The sequence below is a fragment of the Simochromis diagramma genome, unplaced genomic scaffold (genome assembly GCF_900408965.1).
Source record: "Simochromis diagramma unplaced genomic scaffold, fSimDia1.1 OVJJ01000603.1, whole genome shotgun sequence".
In the NCBI taxonomy this organism is placed as follows: Eukaryota; Metazoa; Chordata; class Actinopteri; order Cichliformes; family Cichlidae; genus Simochromis; species Simochromis diagramma.
The window spans coordinates 12152893-12175635 of NW_024387414.1; the positions used below are offsets into that span (position 1 = coordinate 12152893).

The window sequence follows — 22743 nt, forward strand, 5'->3', positions numbered from 1 at the left end:
TTGGGGTTAGTATCTTGCCCAATGATATTTGGCATGCAAACGGGAGCAGACGGGGCTCAAACCACCAACCTTCTGATTAGCAGGTGACCTGGCCTACTTCTTGAACAACAGCCACCCCTTAAGTACAAATGTACAGAGCAACCACTGCCATCTTCTGGCCGATAAATTAATCAAAACTATTGCTGTGTAGCTGTGGGGACAGATAAACGTAAAATACTACAACTAACACGACTAATTTGTTAATATGTGTGCCTTTAAAAATGTCTGTGAATAACTGGACGTTGAACTCTGTCACTCCCAACATGTGCAAATGTGACAAACATCAGGGCACGATTCCGCTTTTTTGCTGCTTAGCAAAGGAAACACGCTAGTCTTCATTTGGCAATCTACTCATCGAGAGGAAGTTGAAAGCATGACTATTGTCTGAAGTAGACTGTCAGGTCAATTTTAATCTGTCATGGCTGAAAAAAGAACACTTTTATAAAATATTATCAGATTAAAAAGTTTATAAGAAATGTTACAGAATGAGGCAAAAAGGTTACAAATGTTCAAATCCTTATATTAAAGCAGCCAGACAGATCTCTGATGAAGTTCTCCTTGTGGTCATATAAATAAATAAATGAAAGATGCAATAACAGGAAATAACAACCACTGTGCTTTGTCTAATCATAATCCCACACTTACAGGCCGTTTGAATTTATTTATTAATTTTCTCTTTGATGGAATCAACAAAGTAATTGAAACAAACTGTATTTTACAAAACTGAGACATTATTTACATAAGGAATTTTTTATTGGTTATTTGGCCCATGTCATTATGGACATTTAGTACAAAACTTATAGCATTTCTATAAATATATTCACAATACAAACATGCAAAATTGGTAATTTATTAAGTTAGGCAAGTGTAGCACAGATATACTTGTTATTTTTTGTTGCAATTTCATACAAATAAACATCAGTGTTTCAACATTTATTTTATTCAGAAAAAGAATACTGAGTACACAGGAGTATCTACACAGACCAAACAGACATTGTTCAATTTCACTGCCCAGATGGATTGTTTTCACACATTGTCATCAACACACCTATTTGATCTTTTGACTCAGATAGCACATGAGAGGTGCTGGTCTGATTGTTGGGTCTCTTGGACACATAGGACACCTCCCTGTTTCCCTCACCTGGGGAGGTGCTCGAGATGTGGCGGAAGAGCTTCTGGATGCCCGTGTCACGGAGGGAGCTCCTGAAGGAGCGAGCTGCAAACATGTAGAGGATGGGGTTAACTGTGCTGCTGATAAAGACCATGGCTCCAGTGACAAAAACCATAGTGACCCTCACATTTTCCAAATGTTCTGCTACATCCTTGTAGGAGTTTTCAGTTCCCAGGATGATCAGCGAGAGGATATTTCCTATGTGATGAGGTGTCCAGCAAATGCCAAATGCAACCACGACACTGGCGATCAGGATGGTGGACTTGCGTTTGGATTTGAGAGTCATCCGAGTAATCCGGCTGCAGAGGCAGCCATAGCAGATCACAAGGATGGAGAAGGGTATTATGTAGCCAACCAGTGTCTCTAACAAGACACACACCAGTTCCTGGGTCACAGAAGTATATTCACGGTACAGGCAGCTATCCTGACCAGAATCTTTGTCAACAATCTGAGTTGGGATGACAGGTATGCTGAACAAGAGTGCTGCAATCCACAGAACCAGCAGTACTTTATTTAGAGCTTGTTTCCTCTTCCAGTGAGCTGAAGCAAAGGGATATCGCACAGCCACAAAACGCTCCACGCTCATGAGGGTGATGAGGAAAACGCTGCTGTACATACACGTGTTGATCATGAACACCATGGCTTTGCAAGATACCACCCCAAATATCCAGGAGTGGGCCAGAGAGTAGATCCACAGAGGCAGGGTGATGAGGACAAGCAGGTCCGCAACAGCCAGGTGTAGAATAATCACCACTGTGTGAGAGCGCTTTTTAACATGTCTCAGGATGGTCCAGATCACCAGCAGGTTCCCAGGAGCTCCAGCCAGGAAGGACAAACCAAGGATCACACACGCCACCACTGTCCCACCATCAAACTCTGAAGGGGCCATTTCCTCTTGAGAAGACAGCTGGTATGTGTTGTTCATGGTGCAAGTCGATGTGCTGACTGTGGTGTCTGCATGAAAAGAAAAACAGATTACTCTAAGTCATCACTTCCCCTTTATAGCTGTGTGGAAAGCTCAGGAAAAGAGTTTCCTAACAGGGCTTTTTAAGCAGAGATGACTCATGCATGTGCCAGAAGTCCATCACTTCAGGTTGCAGTTTAGTTTTTTTTAAAAAAAATGTAGAAATGTGTTTATCAAATACTTTTAAACAAACTGATATGATATTAATTTGTAAATGGATGAATAATTAATAAATGATTGACTTTGTTGTATCAAGGGAACAACTCTGCACACAAAAATTACTTTAGCTTGTGAAACTTTGATAAACGTTTCTGTTTTACCACCCCCGTGGTTCTTAGATTTTTGTTCTGCTTTGTTGCTACATCATAGGCCAAAACAAAAGTTCACATTCAGAAACTGAAAAAAGTTCACATGCCACACCTTACTTTTTTTTTTGTTAAAACCTCAACGATGAAAACAAGATTAAAATAGAAAATGACTCGATTAAAAGTCACACAAAGCAACAAAAAGCTCTTCTTCTGTTTATTTTCCCTGACTTTTGTTTTTTTTTTAATGTTACTTTCACTTCATTTTTTTAAACCTAGCTGTCTTACCCACAGTTTGAGAACCACTGTCTTGGACTTAGAGAACCACTAGCACATACAAAAACTAGCAGATTATGAATAATTTCCAAAAACATTCTACCTTTGTCACTAAGGAATTGTAAAAGTAAAATTAAAATGGATTCTATGCTGTGTATTTTTGTTTTTGTTTCATTTGCAGGGCTTTACATGGCATGCAGCATTACTGGAAAAGGTATTACGTAATATTTAAACAACAGAGATATTCCTTAGCTTTCATTTCAGTGAACCAAGAAATATTCATCAGCTTGCTAGGAAAATATGATGAAGGATGATGACACATATACGTGGAAATATAATTTACTTACAAACATGTTCAGACACTAGACTTTTTCAAAAGACTATACATATGGTTGACAGGAATTAATGGCTTTGTTTCAGTATTTGGCAGAAATAGTGAAGAAATTGTGCATTACATTTAAGTTTGATAGAACGATACAGTAGTCACAGCAGTTAAAATGACATTTGGAGCAGTTTTCAGTAGCACTTTTTATTTTTTCAGGTAGGATAACAAACAGAACACCTTACACAACAATGGACAATATCAAATGTTTAAGAATAAAAAAAATACTTATCACAGACATTTCTCAAAACACAAGTTCAAAGTTATGTATTTTGACTGCATTACGTGAATAAAAAAAAATATATACATAAAAAACAATGGAGGAGTACAACACATGGCAATGATATGAGTACATTTTCATTTAATCCTTCATAATTAATAGTAAATGACAAGTGTCACATTTTACCATCATCACAGTCTTTCACACACACAGTCAGATAGCAGCTCTTCTTGTGTACTTGCTGCCCTCTGGTCTGTCTGCTGTTGCACTGCCAGCTCCCTCACTTTGTTTGTGTTAGTGGCTATTTCCTTAAATAGCCTCACTAGTCGGGACTCTTCCAGACTCCCTTGTAAGTTCTTTGCAAAGAAGGCATATAACACAGGATTTACCGAACTACTGATGAAAACCAGGGCACCAGCTATGAAGATGATAGGCTTCGATACACAGTCGTCATCAGTGTCTGGCCAGCTTAAGATACAAATCAGATCAATAATGTTGATAACGTGGTAAGGCAACCAGCACACTGTGAAAGCAATCACTACAGAATGGATGAGAACCATGGATTTCTCTTTTGAATTGAAACTCATCTTCTTGATCTGTGCAGCTACTAGACAGTAGCAGATACTTAGAACAATGAAAGGAACTATAAAGCCCAACAAGGTTTCTAGGCAAAGGATGATAATTGTGTTGGTGTCAGAGTTTAATTCCCTGGTGAAACATTGCACATTTCCATCAGTGTTTTCCAGATTCTGTGTTAAGGCAGGCACTCCTAGAAGGAAAGCAAGCAGCCACAAAAGTACAAGATATATTTTTATATTGCTTTTTGTCTTCCAGCGCATCATCAGAAATGGATGACAGATGGCAAGAAAGCGCTCCACGCTCATAACAGTGATCAAGAAGATGCTGCTGAACATGCACACAGTCACAGTGTACACTATGGTTTTGCACAATACCGCTCCAAACACCCAAGTGTGAGCCAGAGAGTAGATCCATAGAGGCAGGGTGATGAGAACCAGCAGGTCTGCAACAGCCAAGTGCAGAATGATCACCACAGTATGGGAGCGCTGCTTGACGTGTCTCAGGATGGTCCAGATCACCAGCAGATTCCCAGGAACTCCAACCAGGAAGGACAAACCGAGGATCACACACGCCACTGCTGTGCTGCCATCAAACTCCTCTGAAGGAGACAACTCAACTGAGTGGTTCATGCTGCAATTTGATGTGCTCGAAGTGATTTCGGCATCAAGAGGAAAATAAGTGATGTAAAAGCAGGATTCATTTCCTCTTATAGCTAAATTGAACAGAAACTAAAATGTTTGCACAACCCTTTAAGGGATATGTGACAACATGTTGTACTTGTCATAATTTCCATAATTCTCTCCCTAACAGAAGGGACACCTTACAGGAAAGGGATGTTATTGAGTACTTAAAAATCTTATCACATAGTCATCTACAACAACAAAAACCAGTTCTGTTTTCCTACCCCGGGGTTTTTTAGTTTTAAATTTACTTTTAGAAAAGTGTCAGTTCCACCTTAACATAGGCGGCAGATTTGTCATTTTGTTATGGCACTTCTTTTAAGTTAATGCTGGATGTGTGAACATCATTTTTATCTGACACACTTTAAGTGTAATTTCAAAGTGAGTTTCACAGAAAGTCAACACTGATTGTTGCAGTTTGTTTGCTTTTTAGATTTTTGTTCAATCATTGGCTATAGCTAAAATATGGATGTCAAAGCAGATGTGAATAAATGAAATTCTTATCCTCTTTTAGATGATTATATTTGTATTACACTTTTACACAAGCATTACAAGTCTGCCATGTGATAGATGATTATTAGAAAAAGAGTGGCCTAATGTGTAAAAAATGAGGTGAGACCGTCAACTTTAACTTTAGTAAATCAGAAAAGATTTGTCAGCCTTCTAAGAAATGAGGACGAGTGATGAATACACATAAAGTGAACCATACAATATTCTGGGATAAGAGTATGACAACTGATTATAGCTTCATCATAGCATCTGTTAGTGGGTGGGATATATTAGATTAACTAGATTACTTGATCCCCAATGCTGTGCCCTCATAAACTGTCTTTAAACTGCCTTTAAACTATGGAAATGTTACACATCTCTCTTTGTGTATGTATGTCTTCCGAAGGCAATAATTAAAACCTGTAGATACATAATTAGAAAAATATACCCGAAGATGTCATTTATTGCTAAATTTGTAATGACAAAAACTGAGCAAATTTGATAAATAAATTTGTATCAAACTGTAGTTAGTTTGGCAGAAATGTTAAACTCATGAACTGAAACTAATCACACGTGTGAGGTCAAATCATTTCTCATAACAGGTTCACTGTAACAGGGTTTAAAGTCAGGCCATTACACAACTGAAAAGTTTTTTTTTTGACAGTCATAGTGAAGCTAATTCCTCAAGCGGATCATAATAACAGTGTTACAGCACCTGTACTGTGCTGTATTAGTTCTACAACTGATTAGGCAATAATATCATGTTAAACCTGTCTTTCCTTTTGGCCCATGCGGTATAAAACTGTGGTGGAGCTGGGGTGACATATGATAAATTGCCTTTTTAAATTCTGCTGTTCTGGCAAACTAACCACATGCCCTCGTTGCAGGGACTTATTTGGTTACATAGTCAATAATCAGTAACCCCACTTCTTTTATCAGATTTATTTGAGGAAACTTTAACTAGTTACACAATTTATGTAAAAGAACATGTATGGTAAATTTCTGAACGATGACATTATCTAAGCGTATTTATCTGTCTTAATATAATTCAGTGAAGAAACAGTGACCTCCAGTGGACTTTGGGTGGTATTGTAAGTATCACCCAAAGTCAGAGAAACTAATTTCTTTTATCGTAACAAAGACATTCAAACACTTTAGGTATAAATATTTCCCTTTAATTGTACAACTAAAAGAAATCTCTCTTTTTTTAATTATAAATACTTTTAACGAATTTACTTTACATATGCCAAATGAAATTCCTGAAAACGTTATCACCTTATATTACCTTCAAACAACAACAAAACAGATCTAAGCATATAGCTTCAGTGCCGCAATTTCAAGGAAAACTATACTAAATATAGTTGAATATTTTTTCTTTGTGGACATTACCGATATTGCACAAAACACCTTGAAAAATGCAAGGTTAATGTGAGGTTAGTGTTTTGATATACACAATGCAGAAAACAAAGGTAAGATAAATGCTTAATTTATCTTCAATTTAGATTTTTTTTTATTGCAGCCACTAAAAGCAAATAGATTAAATATGTAGAAAGGTATACAGTTAAGTATGTGAATAAAATATGATAAAACAAATGTCTTAATGCGGTAAGACGAATCTGAAGTCCAATAACTAACAATAAGCATACATTTAACTTTCAAATAACAACTAAAATATTTAAAATTTTCATACTAAATATATTTTTAAGAAAGAAAACACAGAAGAAAAACAATAAAAAAAATTACAGGATATTAAGGGGATAAGTATAACATTGTGAAATGTATAAACAATGCAGTGCAATAAAGTGTCTTAGCGTGTGTACACACTAAAAGCAGTTTGAAAGTACAACACAATGGTTTAAAATGTAAAAATAATTGTACTATAAACACTAGCCTAGAGGTGAAGTCGTTTCTATTTTTGTTGTTTGCACCAAAAATACACCCAATCCCAAGAAATAACGTCTATTCTTGCGTGTTCTGGAAACTCCCACAGCTTACACACTGATTTATTTTTCCAGAATATAATCAAAAGATTAAAACAAAATACATATAAACATTTTTTCGTAATCACGGGGGAACGAGTTATTTGTTAAATTAAGCCGCTGAATGAAGACATTTATTTTGTAATGACCGTCACTTTAAAGTTGTCGTGATGACGCTGTTACGCTGCGCAGACGGGAAGCCTTGCTTCAGCTTTCAGCCAGCTGTCTGCTCGGTGAAATAAACATGACGATGTTGTCAAGTATCGTGTTCCCAGTGCCACAGGACTAAAAGTTCAACACTGACTGCAACAGGGAAAGCCGGATATTGTGTCTATTTAAATCTGTGACAAACTGTAAGTGACCATTTAATACAAGTCTAGCGTTTGATGGTTGTTAACGGTGGCTAGCATTAGCTAACCACTAGGCTAAGTGTTAGGTAACATTAGCCAGATAAGTAACTAATGTTATGTGAGTGAACTCCCGTTTGTTCCGTAAAGGTGTTGCTCGTTGATGATGATAAGCCATTTTTACTTACTTTGACTAATTTAATTAATATTCCACTTAAATAAACACGGTAGTAATTATTGCTAAAAGGAAGTTAGCACTGCTTGGCGGCTGAGTGTGGGTTAGCCAAAAAGCCAAAATGTTTAGTAAACGTATATTATTTTTTTGGGGGGGGAGACTAACTTTTTAAAAATTAAAAAGATACATTTGCACTTTGTGTCCAAGTTGTTAAAGCACAAAATTCGTGCGTTGCCGAAATGGCTGCTATCGCATCCTGTCTTTGCTCTATTTGCGTAATATTTACTCTTTGTCCCGTAAAGTTGGCCTAACGTCCCTACTGCTTTCACAGGTTGTTGGACTGACACCATTTTAACAAGCTGAGAAGTTGACTCGTAGCTTGCGATTGCAATGCCTCTGCTGTTTTTGGAGAGGTTTCCTTGGCCCAGCCTGCAGACCTACACCGCACTGAGTGTGGCTTTGCTTGCTGGTAGCATCTTCAGTGCCTACACCACAGTAACTGACCCGGGATTTGGGGCCTTGGAAACGGACGAGGCACAGCCTCCCTCCGAGGTGGAGCGTGAACTTCTAAAGAATGATATTAGTAACACAGAACTGGCAACAACTGTCCTGTGGTATCTTGTCACAGACAGTCTCTTTGTGTGGGTGAGTATTTCAGTGCAATGTGTGAAGTGATTATGAAGTTCATACAAAAACTAATGGTGACCTTATTATCTGCACACCTACAGGTGTTGGTGAACACATTCTGCTGCTCTTTGATGTTAATTGCTAAAATGATTCAGTATGTGGTGTTCGGCCCACTCAGAGTCAGTGAGAAGCAGGTAAGTCTGTGTTGTTACAGCTGTTTTTACTTCTTTCAAACAAGAAGCAAATGGTCACTCATCTCATTTCATGTCTCCTCTTTTGTTTTTTATGGTTCATCAGCACCTGAAAGATAAATTCTGGAACTTCATTTTCTACAAGTTCATCTTCATTTTTGGTGTACTGAACGTCCAGACAGTGGAGGAGGTGGTCATGTGGTGTCTGTGGTTCTCTGCACTCGTTTTTCTCCACTTAATGGTTCAGCTCTGCAAGGATCGCTTTGAATATGTAAGTATATAAAAGTATATTTAAATAAATAAATAAAATCAAATCTAAGCATCACTTTAGACAAATATGACTAGACTCACGTTGCATTTATTGTCTGTGGTTCTTTCTGTTTTATGCCATTTGACTCCTTGAGCCAAGCTGTTTCCAAAGTTTTGTGTTTGTTTTTTCAATGGAGTATAACTAAACCTTCTGTAACCTAGTGGGGATCGGGGATTTTGGGCACTTGAGGAGACTTAAACCAGTGTAAAAGAAAAGGGGGGCCCTGGATCATTAAAAATGCAAGTTTCCTCTTTACATGGGGTGCAGCATAATAATAGTATTATCTTAATTGTGGTGTTCCTTTTTTCATATTTGTTGGAAGCCAGACTTGAGAACAGCTAGATTTATGAGAATCAAGGGCTGAAAAATAAAGGAAATGTACTTAAGCCACTGAGAAAGTCAGTGATTATCTGATCACAGTTAGAGTAAACTACATTAGCTACAGTGGGGCAAAAAAGTATTTAGTCAGCCACCGATTGTGCAAGTTCCCCCAGCTAAAATGATGACAGAGGTCAGTAATTTGCACCAGAGGTACACTTCAACTGTGAGAGACAGAATGTGAAAAAAAAAAAAAATCCATGAATCCACATGGTAGGATTTGTAAAGAATTTATTCGTAAATCAGGGTGGAAAATAAGTATTTGGTCAATAACAAAAATACAACTCAATACTTTGTAACATAACCATTGTTGGCAATAACAGAGGTCAAACGTTTACTATAGGTCTTTACCAGGTTTGCACACACAGTAGCTGGTATTTTGGCCCATTCCTCCATGCAGATCTTCTCGAGAGCAGTGATGTTTTGGGGCTGTCGTCGAGCAACACGGACTTTCAACTCCCGCCACAGATTTTCTATGGGGTTGAGGTCTGGAGACTGGCTAGGCCACTCCAGGACTTTCAAATGCTTCTTACGGAGCCACTCCTTTGTTGCCCGGGCGGTGTGTTTTGGATCATTGTCATGTTGGAAGACCCAGCCTCGTTTCATCTTCAAAGTTCTCACTGATGGAAGGAGGTTTTGGCTCAAAATCTCACGATACATGGCCCCATTCATTCTGTCCTTAACACGGATCAGTCGTCCTGTCCCCTTGGCAGAAAAACAGCCCCATAGCATGATGTTTCCACCCCCATGCTTCACAGTAGGTATGGTGTTCTTGGGATGCAACTCAGTATTCTTCTTCCTCCAAACACGACGAGTTGAGTTTATACCAGAAAGTTCTACTTTGGTTTCATCTGACCACATGACATTCTCCCAATCCTCTGCTGTATCATCCATGTGCTCTCTGGCAAACTTCAGACGGGCCTGGACATGCACTGGCTTCAGCAGCGGAACACGTCTGGCACTGCGGGATTTGATTCCCTGCCGTTGTAGTGTGTTACTGATGGTGACCTTTGTTACTTTGGTCCCAGCTCTCTGCAGGTCATTCACCAGGTCCCCCCGTGTGGTTCTGGGATCTTTGCTCACCGTTCTCATGATCATTTTGACCCCACGGGATGAGATCTTGCGTGGAGCCCCAGATCGAGGGAGATTATCAGTGGTCTTGTATGTCTTCCATTTTCTGATGATTGCTCCCACAGTTGATTTTTTTCACACCAAGCTGCTTGCCTATTGTAGATTCACTCTTCCCAGTCTGGTGCAGGTCTACAATACTTTTCCTGGTGTCCTTCGAAAGCTCTTTGGTCTTGGCCATGGCGGAGTTTGGAGTCTGACTGTTTGAGGCTGTGGACAGGTGTCTTTTATACAGATGATGAGTTCAAACAGGTGCCATTCATACAGGTAACGAGTGGGGGACAGAAAAGCTTCTTACAGAAGACGTTACAGGTCTGTGAGAGCCAGAGATTTTCCTTGTTTGAGATGACCAAATACTTATTTTCCACCCTGATTTACGAATAAATTCTTTACAAATCCTACCATGTGGATTCATGGATTTTTCTTTCACATTCTGTCTCTCACAGTTGAAGTGTACCTCTGGTGCAAATTACTGACCTCTGTCATCATTTTAGGTGGGGGAACTTGCACAATCGGTGGCTGACTAAATACTTCTTTGCCCCACTGTAACAATGTTGTAGTTGTGTAGATTTCATAGCGAAAAGAAATGAGCAATATGTTTATTGGATATAGGATTAAATATAGGTTTTAAGAATTTTTCCCCATTATGTATATGCAGCCTAAAAGCCTCTGAAGTACACGTGTCATTTCAGTGGCTTATCGGAGAGTAGTGCATCACTCACAGTAATTATGGGTGATATACCTTACTTGTTCTTTACCAGATATCTGCACAGCTCTTTGAACTCTTGCTTGTTACGAAAGGAGTCACATGTTACTTAAGAAATATCAGTTAGAAACAGTATATCAATGTCCTTACCATATTACCCTCCTATTTGGATCATAGGAAATGGTCAGTGTGGCGTTAGGCAAGCTCATGGATTAATTGAGCTTAATTGCAAAAGTGTATATATACAGGAGATTTTTTGTTTCTGTGCTTTAAAGGAACACCGTTTTTTGTCGTCTACCCTCATTTTGTTTTGTGTGTGGTGGGTTTTTTTTTTTTTTTTTTTTTTTTTTAAAGATTTAGATTTTCTATATTAGATATTAATTCTGCACTTGAACATGGGTACTGGTGCCAGTCTATTTTGTAATTCAGTATGTATGTATGTATGTAATAAATAGAAATCTGCCACAGCATAGATTTGCCACAGCAAAGCTTGGCAAATCTAATTCTCTTCCTGCCTAACTGTTTCTGAATATTAAACACTAAGCCAGATTTATCCACCTGAGCAATACTTCTGTACACTTTCTATAAATGCTTATTTAAAAAGTGTGCTTTCCCTCAGTAGACACAGTGTAACTGTACTCTTTTCAGCTTGGGATCTATTAATAGCTTTTTATACTGGGATGTTGACTGTGACTACTGTTTCAGTTACTACGCTAACATCTCTCTATCAGACTGTGTTCTGTATGGTGGGGAAAACAAAATGTCACATTTAAATACCTTATAAGTGCTGACATTTAAAACAAGGTTTAAGTTGTTTTGAATGTCAGTTAGACATTCAAAGTTAGACGTAATGTAATGCTGGCTGCCTTAGTATACTAGAAGGTTATTTCAACCTGCCATATTGTAAACATTTCGTTTTGATGTGATTGTGTTCCTCTTGCTGTTTTTGTTTCCGTCTTTCAACTTTAACTGTAAATTTAGTTGGAGGTAGTCCATAATTTGCCCAGCTGTTTCCCGTTTCTGTCTTCCTGTCACTGTGGTTTCTTGCTTTGGGGTGAAGATAAGAAATGCAGGTTGTAGTGCTGAAGGTTTAGCTTGGAAACCTTGTGGTCTTTGTGATACCGAGCAGCTGGTTTTTATATTTTTCACCTTAGTTGTAATCTATAATAATGTGCGAATCTTTTGTTATTTACACTTTGCTAGAAGTTTAGTTGTGCTAATGCTTAGATATTTAGTGGTTGTGTGAGAGGCGTTTTTATTGATAGAAAAGGGTTGTGTAATATTTAGAAGAGTACATGCAGGATTTTCTCTCAGTATGTCGCAGTAAAAATTGAGTGTCTTACTGAGCCTCTTAAAACTCTTGTCTGTAGCCAGTGGTGGAAAAACATGAACTCTTTCAACAGCATGTTTCATGAGCATCTAAGTGAACAAATCATTGTTATACTTCCTTTGTCTACTCATATCCACTAAATTAATTTATAGCTGGGTCTTTTTGGTAACAAAGTTTCACAAAATGTATTGTGGTGGGATTCAATGGCCATCCTGAGGAAATGATCTTTAACCTGCATAGACACTGAAAAGAAATCTTAGGACATAAGAAGAAAAAATTAAGAAGCACAGCATACTCATTTACCTTTGTTCTCCCCCCCCCAACAGCTGTCTTTCTCCCCCTCCACACCTATGAACAGCCATGTGCGTGTGCTCTGTCTGCTGGTCTCCCTGCTTCTGGACTGTTGTGGCCTGGCTGTGGTCTGCGGCCTCCTGGGAGCTTCTCATGGCATGCACACGCTCTCCTTCATGGCAGCGGAGGTGAGAACTTGTAGCCAAGCTGTGGGAAAGTTTTGGCCACACTTTGCACATATGATTATGGATTTTTTTTTTTTATTTATTTATTTTTTTTTAAATGTCATTTAAGCTTTTGTTTAGGTGCAGGTATTTATTTATGCACATTTGCTAACTACACTTCTCAGCATGCATTTGCTTTGTATTCTTGTTCAACCCAGGATTGGTTGAGAATAATTGGAGCAGTTAAAGTGAAAAATACCTTAATTTTCATGTAATTACTTAGTGAAATAGGTGCTCATGTTTTGTAGATGATATCCCTCCAGAGGACAAAATTGGTTTTACATTTTTCAGTATCAATGCAGTTCTTTGATGAACTTAGAAACCAATTAAAATGTAACTCTGATTCACCACCACAGAATTATAAGAGTACTTTTTCATTTGTGGGTTCCTTCTTGCTGGTGTTGTGCATTCTGGCTCATGTTTATGTTTCCTGAAGAAGCAGAAGCATAATCAGTGTTTTCAGTTTGCAGCTGCACTTTTGTGAATGGGGGGAAAAACAAAATCTTATTTGCTGTAAAAGCTGTCAACAATGTTGAATAAATAAGAGTTTGTCTGTGAGTGAACAAAACCACCGAGTTTAGTGTAAATGAGAGTTTAAACGATCTCTTTTAGACTGTAATGTCTGTGTAGAAAGCAGAGCACAAGAGTTGCATCATTTTCACATTTACTTTTTTCCTCAGTGTCTGCTGGTGACTGTGCGCACTGGACATGTCATCATGCGGTAAGTCTCTGTGCAGCCTCATAGACACACTGCAGCATGGATGACAGCCTGTGCAAATTTGGAATCGGGGATAATCTTAGCACATAAAACTGTTTGTTTTCCTCTGGTTCCATTGGCTCTATTATGAAAGGCTTCTTTGTCTTTGAGAGGGTTCCTAATATTGAACTACCACCAACTCTGATGGGCCAAGGTCCTGGATCAGTACTGGATACAGTAATAACTCCCTTGGCTGGTAACAGCTGTCTGTTGCAGTACAGTTGTTTGGTGCATGGAAAAATAATGTTTATGGTGACTTCCCTTTAAAGATGTTTCTTTATACCTTTGCAAGTATTGTTTTTGAGCTTTTGATTACTTTCACTCGCTTAACTAAATACATCTTGTGATGAAATCAGAACCGTATCATAACTCTTCTTTCTTTGTTACTCAAAACAGTTCTGTCTCAACCTTGAATTTCAGTCTTTTTGGCATTATTGTACCACATACAGTATATTGTTGCACATTTAATTTATTGCAGTATTTTGCCTCCACCGATCTTCTAAAAGTCACCAGCATTTCATGAACTGAAAGAGATGTGTCTTATTCTTCCAGATACTCGATTCATCTGTGGGATTTGAACCATCCAGGGACTTGGGAGAGTAAGGGGACATATGTCTACTACACAGACTTCATAATGGAGCTGGCCATGCTGTTTCTTGACCTAATGCACCATATCCATATGCTGGTAAGATGCAGTATGACTGAGTGTATGGCTGTCATGTTCTGAACACTTCCTGTCCCAGTGTGACTTTCTGATCCACTAATCTTTCACCTTTTTGTGCACATTTCACTTATTAGCTTTTCGGGAATATCTGGCTGTCCATGGCAAGCTTGGTTATCTTCATGCAGCTGCGATATCTCTTCCATGAGGTGCAGCGCCGTGTCCGCCGACATAAGAACTACCTGCGTGTCATCAATAACATGGAGACAAGGTTGTCGTGGTTGTGGTGTGTGTGTGTGTTCTTTCAGTCTTTTGCTATTCATTACTTGTTTACTTAATAGTTGCATATACTATGAACTCTGTGCAGATTTGCTGTTGCTACTGCAGAGGAGCTGGCAGCCAATGATGATGATTGTGCCATCTGCTGGGATGCCATGCTTACAGCACGCAAACTGCCCTGCGGTCATCTCTTCCACAAGTAAATAATTTTACTTTTACTGCTTATAGTTGGGATTATCTGCCTTTGCTTTGAGGTGCTATACCCTAGAAATAGTACTTGTCAGTATGTGGCCTATACTGACACAGTTGAGTTGAAATTCCACTTGAGAGATTTCAGGCTTAAGTTGCTTTACTTTCTAATGTCTGGAAAATTATTAGGGATATTGTTATGGTTTTGGATTTAAAAAACAATAAAACAACAACAACTATGCTATGGCTCAGGCAAACGTCTACAGAATATACTTTTTATACTTACTGAAAGGGGCATTTTTGGAGTTGTGTTATTTTATCAAACAATGCTTTTTTGTTGTCCAGCACATGAAGTAAAATTGAATTTGACATCCTTGTCCTGAGAAAACATTTGTGTTATGTACCTAAATAACAATGCTAAAAGAGAGAGAGCCAAGGAGAATATCGGCATCCTGGATTTAGCAGGATTTAAAGGCTGAAGCTTCCGTTAGGGTAGTTCCCAAAATCCTTAAAAGATTTACATAGAGAAGTGTAAACTAGACTGCACAGCAGTTCTTAGCTTTTGTAGTAGAGTTTGCTTGTTTGAATGTTTATTGCTGTGAGCTCTGATATACATTCTTAGCTTCAGGAAGATGCCCTGCATAGAGCCTAGCTGTAGAAAATTTGTCCTGACCCCTAAGATACATGTCAAGTTTTCAGACTGGCGACTTACTTGGGGTATGTATATGTGTTTCTTCAGCTCTTGTTTGCGCTCATGGCTTGAGCAGGACACGTCGTGTCCCACATGTCGGAAATCCCTTAATATTAATGGGGATGGGGGCCAAGCAAGAAGCCCGCAGCAGGGTGGGGGTTTGGAGGACAACATTGGCCCAGTTGGAGCCCCCCCAGATGCCAGACCACATATCAACCAACACAATCACTTCTTCCACTTTGATGGTAAGGGTGCTGGACACGTGACCTAAAACTGATGGGCTCTGTGTCACAGCTAAAATTAAAAATCCATGCATTTGTCTTACAGGATCTCGTATCGCCAGCTGGCTGCCCAGTTTCTCAGTAGAAGTAATGCATACTACTAACATCTTGGGCATTGCTCAAGCAAATAACTCCCAGCTTATGGCTATGGTGAGTTCGAGTTTACTGAAATTTGTTGTCTTTAAGAGAAAGGATACACAGACTGCAAGTTGAGGCTAATATTTAAACTTGTAAGATCTTTTTAGACAGCTGATGATCTTAAAACTTTTGTTACGTTCTCCTAAAAAGTCCAGGGGATGTGGGCAAAGTTACAAAAGGTTTCCGGGTTGAAAAAAGGAGACGGGAAAGCAGCATTGTTAAAGTAAAGGTTTCATTAATGTTTCTATTAGTAATTAAACTAACAGAGAGGGACAGATGCTGAAATAGTCTTTTAAAGAAGGAAAACAACAAAACCCAGGAGTTGATCACCAAACTGAGAAGTTAAAAAAGAAAAAGGATCTCCGGCACGAGAGCTCACCTTTCTCTCACCTCATCGTACTCTTAATGCTGATTAGAGTCAGCTGTACAAAAAGGGTGGCACCTAAGGCAGGAGAGATGCCAGGACACACCCACACGAGGTCAATTTCACACGAGGGCCTGCTAGGGCTATAACAACTTTATTTACATAAAATCACTGCTGCCTTCTTATTATTGCAGCCTTCACTCCATGTCTTAGTCAGTGTCTATGACTTCAAATATTGCTTGGGCTTAAAAACAACTAAATTTAATGTAACATATACTGTAACTTATACCAGTGTTCCCCATCTCACTCTGCTTTTTATGTACTTGTGCTCATCAGGCCCATCAGATTCAAGAGATGTTTCCTCAGGTGCCCTCCTACCTGGTACTACAAGACTTACAGTTGACCCGCTCTGTGGAAGTTACTACTGACAACATCCTGGAGGGACGTATCCAGGTGCCTTTCCCTACGCAGGTCAGTCAACTTGGGGTTAAATGTTAAGTGCAGTTTTTATTTATCATTGGATTTCTGCAGACATGCCTTGCTCTTAGTTTTCCTTGTTAGTTTGTTTTGTGTGTTTCTTAAAATTAATAACTCAAAATTATGTTTGTCGTCCTCTCTTAGGCCATAGAGCGAGCCCCTTTACAGGTTAATCCTGCACCAGATGAGCAGCCTGGGCCCAGTGGAGCAGCTGAGCAGGGTGAATCTGACAACTTGGAGGTTAGAGGAGGCCGCTTCTCTAAGTCTGCAGAGGAGAGGCAGAAGATGTTAAAGCAGAGGAAAGAAGAGATGCTTCAGCAAGCACGCAGGTTGTTCCTCTACAAATTGGAGTTTTCCACATTTTATATTCAAAATGTTTTTGTGTATGTGGTTGGCTATATTTAGTCTTTAACTCAAGTTCTTATAATTTAATTAACTGTGTTCCAGGTTAGGCAGTCAAACTGTTCATCTTTACACTTGTATGTAACACATTCAAGCTGTCACACATGTTTAAACAGACTGCTCATGTTTTTTTCCCTCACATGCAAAACACTTGTTTTACATTTTGATCAGTTTTCTCCACCCTTTATTAGAACAGCCTCTCAATCTCGCTTCTGAATGGGTATAAAGGATCTCTTCTGCAGTATCAAGTGTATAACCGATTATTTCAGAGCTTATCTATACTGCTGTCTATGTCATTTTACTTCTGTGCCTGTTTAATACTGGGTTTTGAGATGAGTTTATATCACTCTTTCAACCAAGATGGAATAAATTGGATGTTAAAATGTCACTTTCTAAGTCTAAATTTAGAAAAATTTAAGTTTCCCTTCCTACAGCTTGGCTGCTTTGCCATTGTGGTGACTATAGTGTAAAAACTATAACTTTAATCTCAGCCAAACCCATTTACTCAGGAACAAATAAAATGCTGAAAAAAGCCAAACAATAACAGTTTTAAGTTATCTAAGTGACTTGTATATCCTGTTTAACCTGAGTAGCAAAAGAAGGCGGTGGGTTTGAAAACGATTTGCTGGGAGTCCGTTGTTCTCACCGGCTCTAGTGAGCCTTGAACCCCGGCTAGCTATCGAGCTAGTGGGTAACAGACGTCTCTGAAAACATCAGCGCGCTTTTGAAAATATGTGGTGTCTTGATAAACCAAGCAGATATTTGAAATTTACACAGCTACATTCTCGCCTGAAAATATGTTAAACGTTTATTTTGTGACGCAGAAAGAATAATAAGAGTAATATTAAAACTAACTAGCTGCCGCCATTGTTGGAAACTGAGTAGGACTACGCTATGAATTCTGGGATAGGTTGGGCCACGAAGTATACATCAGACCCATCCTTCAAATCTGGGGAAATGAAGGGCGCGTTTATCGGCCGCATTTGACAGTCTTCGTCGTGTCGCTGTAACGTAATCGGCCTACAAATGCGGGCACAGGAGGATGCGGTTCCTGAATTTGGACACGGCTACGATATCGGAGACTGCTTCTTCTTCTTCGAAGTTTAACGGCAGCTGGCATCCTTGTACATGCAGTGCTGCCATCTTCTGTTTCAGTCCGTTATTACTCTTAAATCCTACTACTTATTCCTGCGTCTTTTGGGATCCTACAAAGCTTCAAACGACGCGTCGACTATAAAATTTGTCGTCGACGTAATCGTGACTAGTCGACTAATCCTGGCAGCCCTAGTCTTTAATCTCCTCTGTGTTAGTTGACTTAGTGTAGCAGGTGTGGTGCTAGTTCTTATGGAAATGGAGCTTTAGCTCACTGTTGCACACTGTCATCCTACAAAGCAGACCAAGGGCTACAATTGCAAGCTGCAGTCCAAGTCAAGTTGTGGGGCAATAAAATCACTGAAAACACTACAGGGAGTGCAGAATTATTAGGCAAGTTGTATTTTTGAGGAATAATTTTATTATTGAACAACAACCATGTTCTCAATGAACCCAAAAAACTCATTAATATCAAAGCTGAATGTTTTTGGAAGTAGTTTTTAGTTTGTTCTTAGTTTTAGCTATTTTAGGGGGATATCTGTGTGTGCAGGTGACTATTACTGTGCATAATTATTAGGCAACTTAACAAAAAAAAAATATACCCATTTCAATTATTTATTTTTACCAGTGAAACCAATATAACATCTCCACATTCACAAATATACATTTCTGACATTCCAAAACAAAAACAAATCAGCGACCAATATAGCCACCTTTCTTTGCAAGGACACTCAAAAGCCTGCCATCCATGGATTCTGTCAGTGTTGTGATCTGTTCACCATCAACATTGCGTGCAGCAGCAACCACAGCCTCCCAGACACTGTTCAGAGAGGTGTACTGTTTTCCCTCCTTGTAAATCTCACATTTGATGATGGACCACAGGTTCTCAATGGGGTTCAGATCAGGTGAACAAGGAGGCCATGTCATTAGTTTTTCTTCTTTTATACCCTTTCTTGCCAGCCACGCTGTGGAGTACTTGGACGCGTGTGATGGAGCATTGTCCTGCATGAAAATCATGTTTTTCTTGAAGGATGCAGACTTCTTCCTGTACCACTGCTTGAAGAAGGTGTCTTCCAGAAACTGGCAGTAGGACTGGGAGTTGAGCTTGACTCCATCCTCAACCCGAAAAGGCCCCACAAGCTCATCTTTGATGATACCAGCCCAAACCAGTACTCCACCTCCACCTTGCTGGCGTCTGAGTCGGACTGGAGCTCTCTGCCCTTTACCAATCCAGCCACGGGCCCATCCATCTGGCCCATCAAGACTCACTCTCATTTCATCAGTCCATAAAACCTTAGAAAAACCAGTCTTGAGATATTTCTTGGCCCAGTCTTGACGTTTCAGCTTGTGTGTCTTGTTCAGTGGTGGTCGTCTTTCAGCCTTTCTTACCTTGGCCATGTCTCTGAGTATTGCACACCTTGTGCTTTTGGGCACTCCAGTGATGTTGCAGCTCTGAAATATGGCCAAACTGGTGGCAAGTGGCATCTTGGCAGCTGCACGCTTGACTTTTCTCAGTTCATGGGCAGTTATTTTGCGCCTTGGTTTTTCCACATGCTTCTTGCGACCCTGTTGACTATTTTGAATGAAAGGCTTGATTGTTCGATGATCACGCTTCAGAAGCTTTGCAATTTTGAGACTGCTGCATCCCTCTGCAAGATATCTCACTATTTTTGACTTTTCTGAGCCTGTCAAGTCCTTCTTTTGACCCATTTTGCCAAAGGAAAGGACGTTGCCTAATAATTATGCACACCTGATATAAGGTGTTGTCATTAGACCACACCCCTTTTCATTACAGAGATGCACATCACCTAATATGCTTAATTGGTAGTAGGCTTTCGAGCCTATACAGCTTGGAGTAAGACAACATGCATGAAGAGGATGATGTGGACAAAATACTCATTTGCCTAATAATTCTGCACTCCCTGTATATCCAGATAAACAGAATTGACTTTCTGGCACTGGAAATGTAGTATTGACTTATTTCTGTGTTTTTAAAAAAACAAACACAAAAACCCCTAGGAACTCATATATTTGCAGTTGTGGACCTTACCATTTGTGGTAAATTATTATTATTTTTTTTAAAAGTATCTAATTCTAGGAGAAACATTGTGATAACGAATAGTAAGGATTACTGGTTCTGTTTCCTCCCCGTTCTTTTGGGTTTTCTGTTCTTGTTGTTATATCCTTACATTGTTTCTGCATCCCTGTAGGAAATATCTGAACAAAAATTCGGAGGATCAGGATGAAGATTTGCCTGGACTGGAGGAGGAGGAGGATGGCCCAGAATTGGACTCAACTGTGCTGAGACGTAGAACCATGGCGGCAGCTGCAGAGAGACGTCTACAAAACCTACAGGACCCTGCGCCCTGATTCTGGCTTCAGCAGAAGGGTGTAGTACATTGTTACCCTAAGAGGCACTGACAAGAGCTATTTCAACTTTCCCCCATTTGGTGTAGTCAATGGTCATCACCTATAAAACAAAACACACAAAAAAATAAAAAACCATTGCAGACATGGCCTTGGAGCGGTTTTGAGGCTGCCTAAAAGGGTGAGACTATTGTAAATAGCCTCTGTATCACTGAATTCAGCCTAGTATTTGGAATATGATCTATATATTGATTGGTGCAAGGTTGCATTGCCCTCTATACATGTGCCACACAATGCAACCACCAGCTTCAATAGACAGCCAGCAGCTGTCATGATTCAGACTGGCTGTCAAAAAACGAGCATGCTTTGCGTTCAGAAGACTATTACAAGATGATGTTTATGAGAAGGGTTTGAAGGTGTCATTGGTAGATAAAGCTGTTATATGGGTCTTGGTTTTCCTTTCACATATTAAGCCCATGGCAGAAAATTCTGTATTCCAGATGGAGGAACTCATCTGTGTGTTATTTTGAGTTTCAACTGTGAATTAAGTGTAGGCAAAATAACACATTCTTATTTCTTACATAGGCGCAACAGAATGTCACTTTAGTATTGTTCAGCCTTTCTGTCAAATATGAATGTTTCTATCAGAAAAAATGCTGCAAACAAAGTTGTTTATTTTTTTTCTTCTTTTTCACCCGCATGGGTTGTTTTCTATTTAGTGTGTAATATCACCTGTTTGCATTTTGTTATTTAACAAGATGGGGAAATGGGCCTGTAAATCTTTTTTCCAAAACGGTCCCTTTGCGATGCATATGCAGAAAATAGGGATGTATTACATTATGATCAATGAGTGTTACATGTGGTGTCTTTCCTAAAGGAACCTCTGCGCGGTAAAAATATCTCTTATTCTGTTGATTAATGGGTGTGTCGGTCATCTTTATCTGTTAAGAAAGGCAAAAATTGTCTAGTCTGCAACAGGTGGAGTTTCTGTGGTGCATTTTAACTTGCTTGTTTTGCCGCCAATTCAAGAGGCTTCGTCAGTTTTATCGGTGAACCCTTTCTTCTTTTGCTAGAAATAGTGTTGCCTCTTGCATATGTAGCAAAACCAATGAAATTCTTAGCAAATAACTGTTTTTCTCCTTGTTTAAATATTCTGCAACCCGAATGACTGAGAATCTTCATGAATAAACTTTTCGGGTTTTTTATTTGATTGGCCTTTGTCTATTTACATTGAATACTAGTTAAGAAATTACACTAGCGGGGGAACATAATCACCTGCTGGTTTAAATTTTTTTTTGAAAATGTACAACTGTGCAAACTGAACGTAGCCCTAGAGGCTTTTTGGGTATTGGTATATTTCACTGAATCTGTAACTGGTTGATGCATATCGACAGATATAATGATGAAGTGTGTTTGAATTCTATCATTACAGTGAAAAAAGGCAGTTTGGGGTGAGATATGCATGCATCTATAAAAGTGATTATGTTTTCTTCAACTTTATCCCAAAGAACAGCCCACAAACTTCCACTAAAGCTGAAGTGTTGTTATCTTTGTGTGCTCATTTTATTGCTCAGACTTTTTGTTTTGAGTGTTGTAATAAGATACAGCATAGGATTTTAGTTTAAAGATTTTAATTAGTCAACATGTTAAAAAAGAAAAAGAAAAAAAACAACCTAAAACTGGACAGTTTGGTTTTCATTCAGTTACTTAGCAACTTTTAAAATCCATGATATATTTTCCTATGCATGGATTACCTTTCATAATCATTAACTATGGAATCAGAATTTAAATATTTTTTTGGACTGAGCTTTCTGGTATTTTTGTGCCTAAATCAAGATGGTTCAGTTATGGATAATTTCTGTAAATCTAGTTTTTGTAAAATATGTTAATATAAAAGACTCAATAAACAGCTTCTACAGCTTTTTAACAAATGATGGTTTGTATCCTTTGTTTACTGGGTTTTCTTTTTCTTCTGTTTATTGAGACAACATGGATTTCTGGCTTTACTTTGCAGATGTAAACCTCCAGTCCTAATAGTGCAGCCTAACCTTTCAATTCCCAAGTTCAACAAGTGAGGTTGAGATTGTTAAATAGAGAAAGGTTTTCTTTAATTGGTCTGTTTTGCTATCAGTGGATGGAATAATAAGGACTACCTCCAGAATGATCAGCTTCACCTGAAATCAACAGCAAGATGGTTGAAACTTGGATAACAATGACAAGCACACATCAAAACTGGTTTTGGAACAGATAAAGC

General features: G+C 38.9%; 3 protein-coding genes across 3 annotated transcripts; 1 reads left to right on the plus strand and 2 right to left on the minus strand.

Annotated features, from left to right (window-relative positions):
• Positions 1-536: 536 nt before the first annotated feature.
• Positions 537-2323, minus strand: si:dkey-148a17.6 (uncharacterized protein LOC108190685 homolog). The gene has a single exon (XM_040011988.1). It carries the CDS (start codon positions 2133-2135, stop codon positions 1044-1046), a length of 1092 nt encoding a protein of 363 aa, XP_039867922.1. The 5' UTR covers positions 2136-2323; the 3' UTR covers positions 537-1043.
• Positions 2324-3265: 942 nt separating this feature from the next.
• On the minus strand, positions 3266-4679 carry LOC120721576 (leukotriene B4 receptor 1-like). The gene has a single exon (XM_040011989.1). It carries the CDS (start codon positions 4563-4565, stop codon positions 3549-3551), a length of 1017 nt encoding a protein of 338 aa, XP_039867923.1. The 5' UTR covers positions 4566-4679; the 3' UTR covers positions 3266-3548.
• A 2576-nt stretch (positions 4680-7255) lies between these two features.
• Positions 7256-22156, plus strand: LOC120721107 (E3 ubiquitin-protein ligase AMFR-like). The gene is made up of 14 exons (XM_040011188.1): positions 7256-7437; positions 7938-8251; positions 8335-8427; positions 8531-8695; positions 12603-12755; positions 13472-13512; positions 14101-14233; positions 14347-14480; positions 14577-14687; positions 15417-15613; positions 15696-15799; positions 16488-16622; positions 16773-16957; positions 20333-22156. The coding sequence occupies exons 2-14, from the start codon at positions 7997-7999 to the stop codon at positions 20490-20492; spliced, it is 1866 nt and encodes a 621-aa protein (XP_039867122.1). The 5' UTR covers positions 7256-7437; positions 7938-7996; the 3' UTR covers positions 20493-22156.
• The last annotated feature ends 587 nt before the right edge of the window (positions 22157-22743 follow it).

Coding starts and splice junctions, on each gene's coding strand:
- si:dkey-148a17.6 (XM_040011988.1), bottom strand. CDS start 2,135: ATGAACAACACATACCAGCTGTCTTCTCAAGAGGAAATGGCCCCTTCA.
- LOC120721576 (XM_040011989.1), bottom strand. CDS start 4,565: ATGAACCACTCAGTTGAGTTGTCTCCTTCAGAGGAGTTTGATGGCAGC.
- LOC120721107 (XM_040011188.1), top strand. CDS start 7,997: ATGCCTCTGCTGTTTTTGGAGAGGTTTCCTTGGCCCAGCCTGCAGACC. Junction 15,800..16,487: donor ACTCCCAGCTTATGGCTATG/GTGAGTTCGAGT, acceptor TGTGCTCATCAG/GCCCATCAGATTCAAGAGAT. Junction 16,623..16,772: donor AGGTGCCTTTCCCTACGCAG/GTCAGTCAACTT, acceptor GTCCTCTCTTAG/GCCATAGAGCGAGCCCCTTT.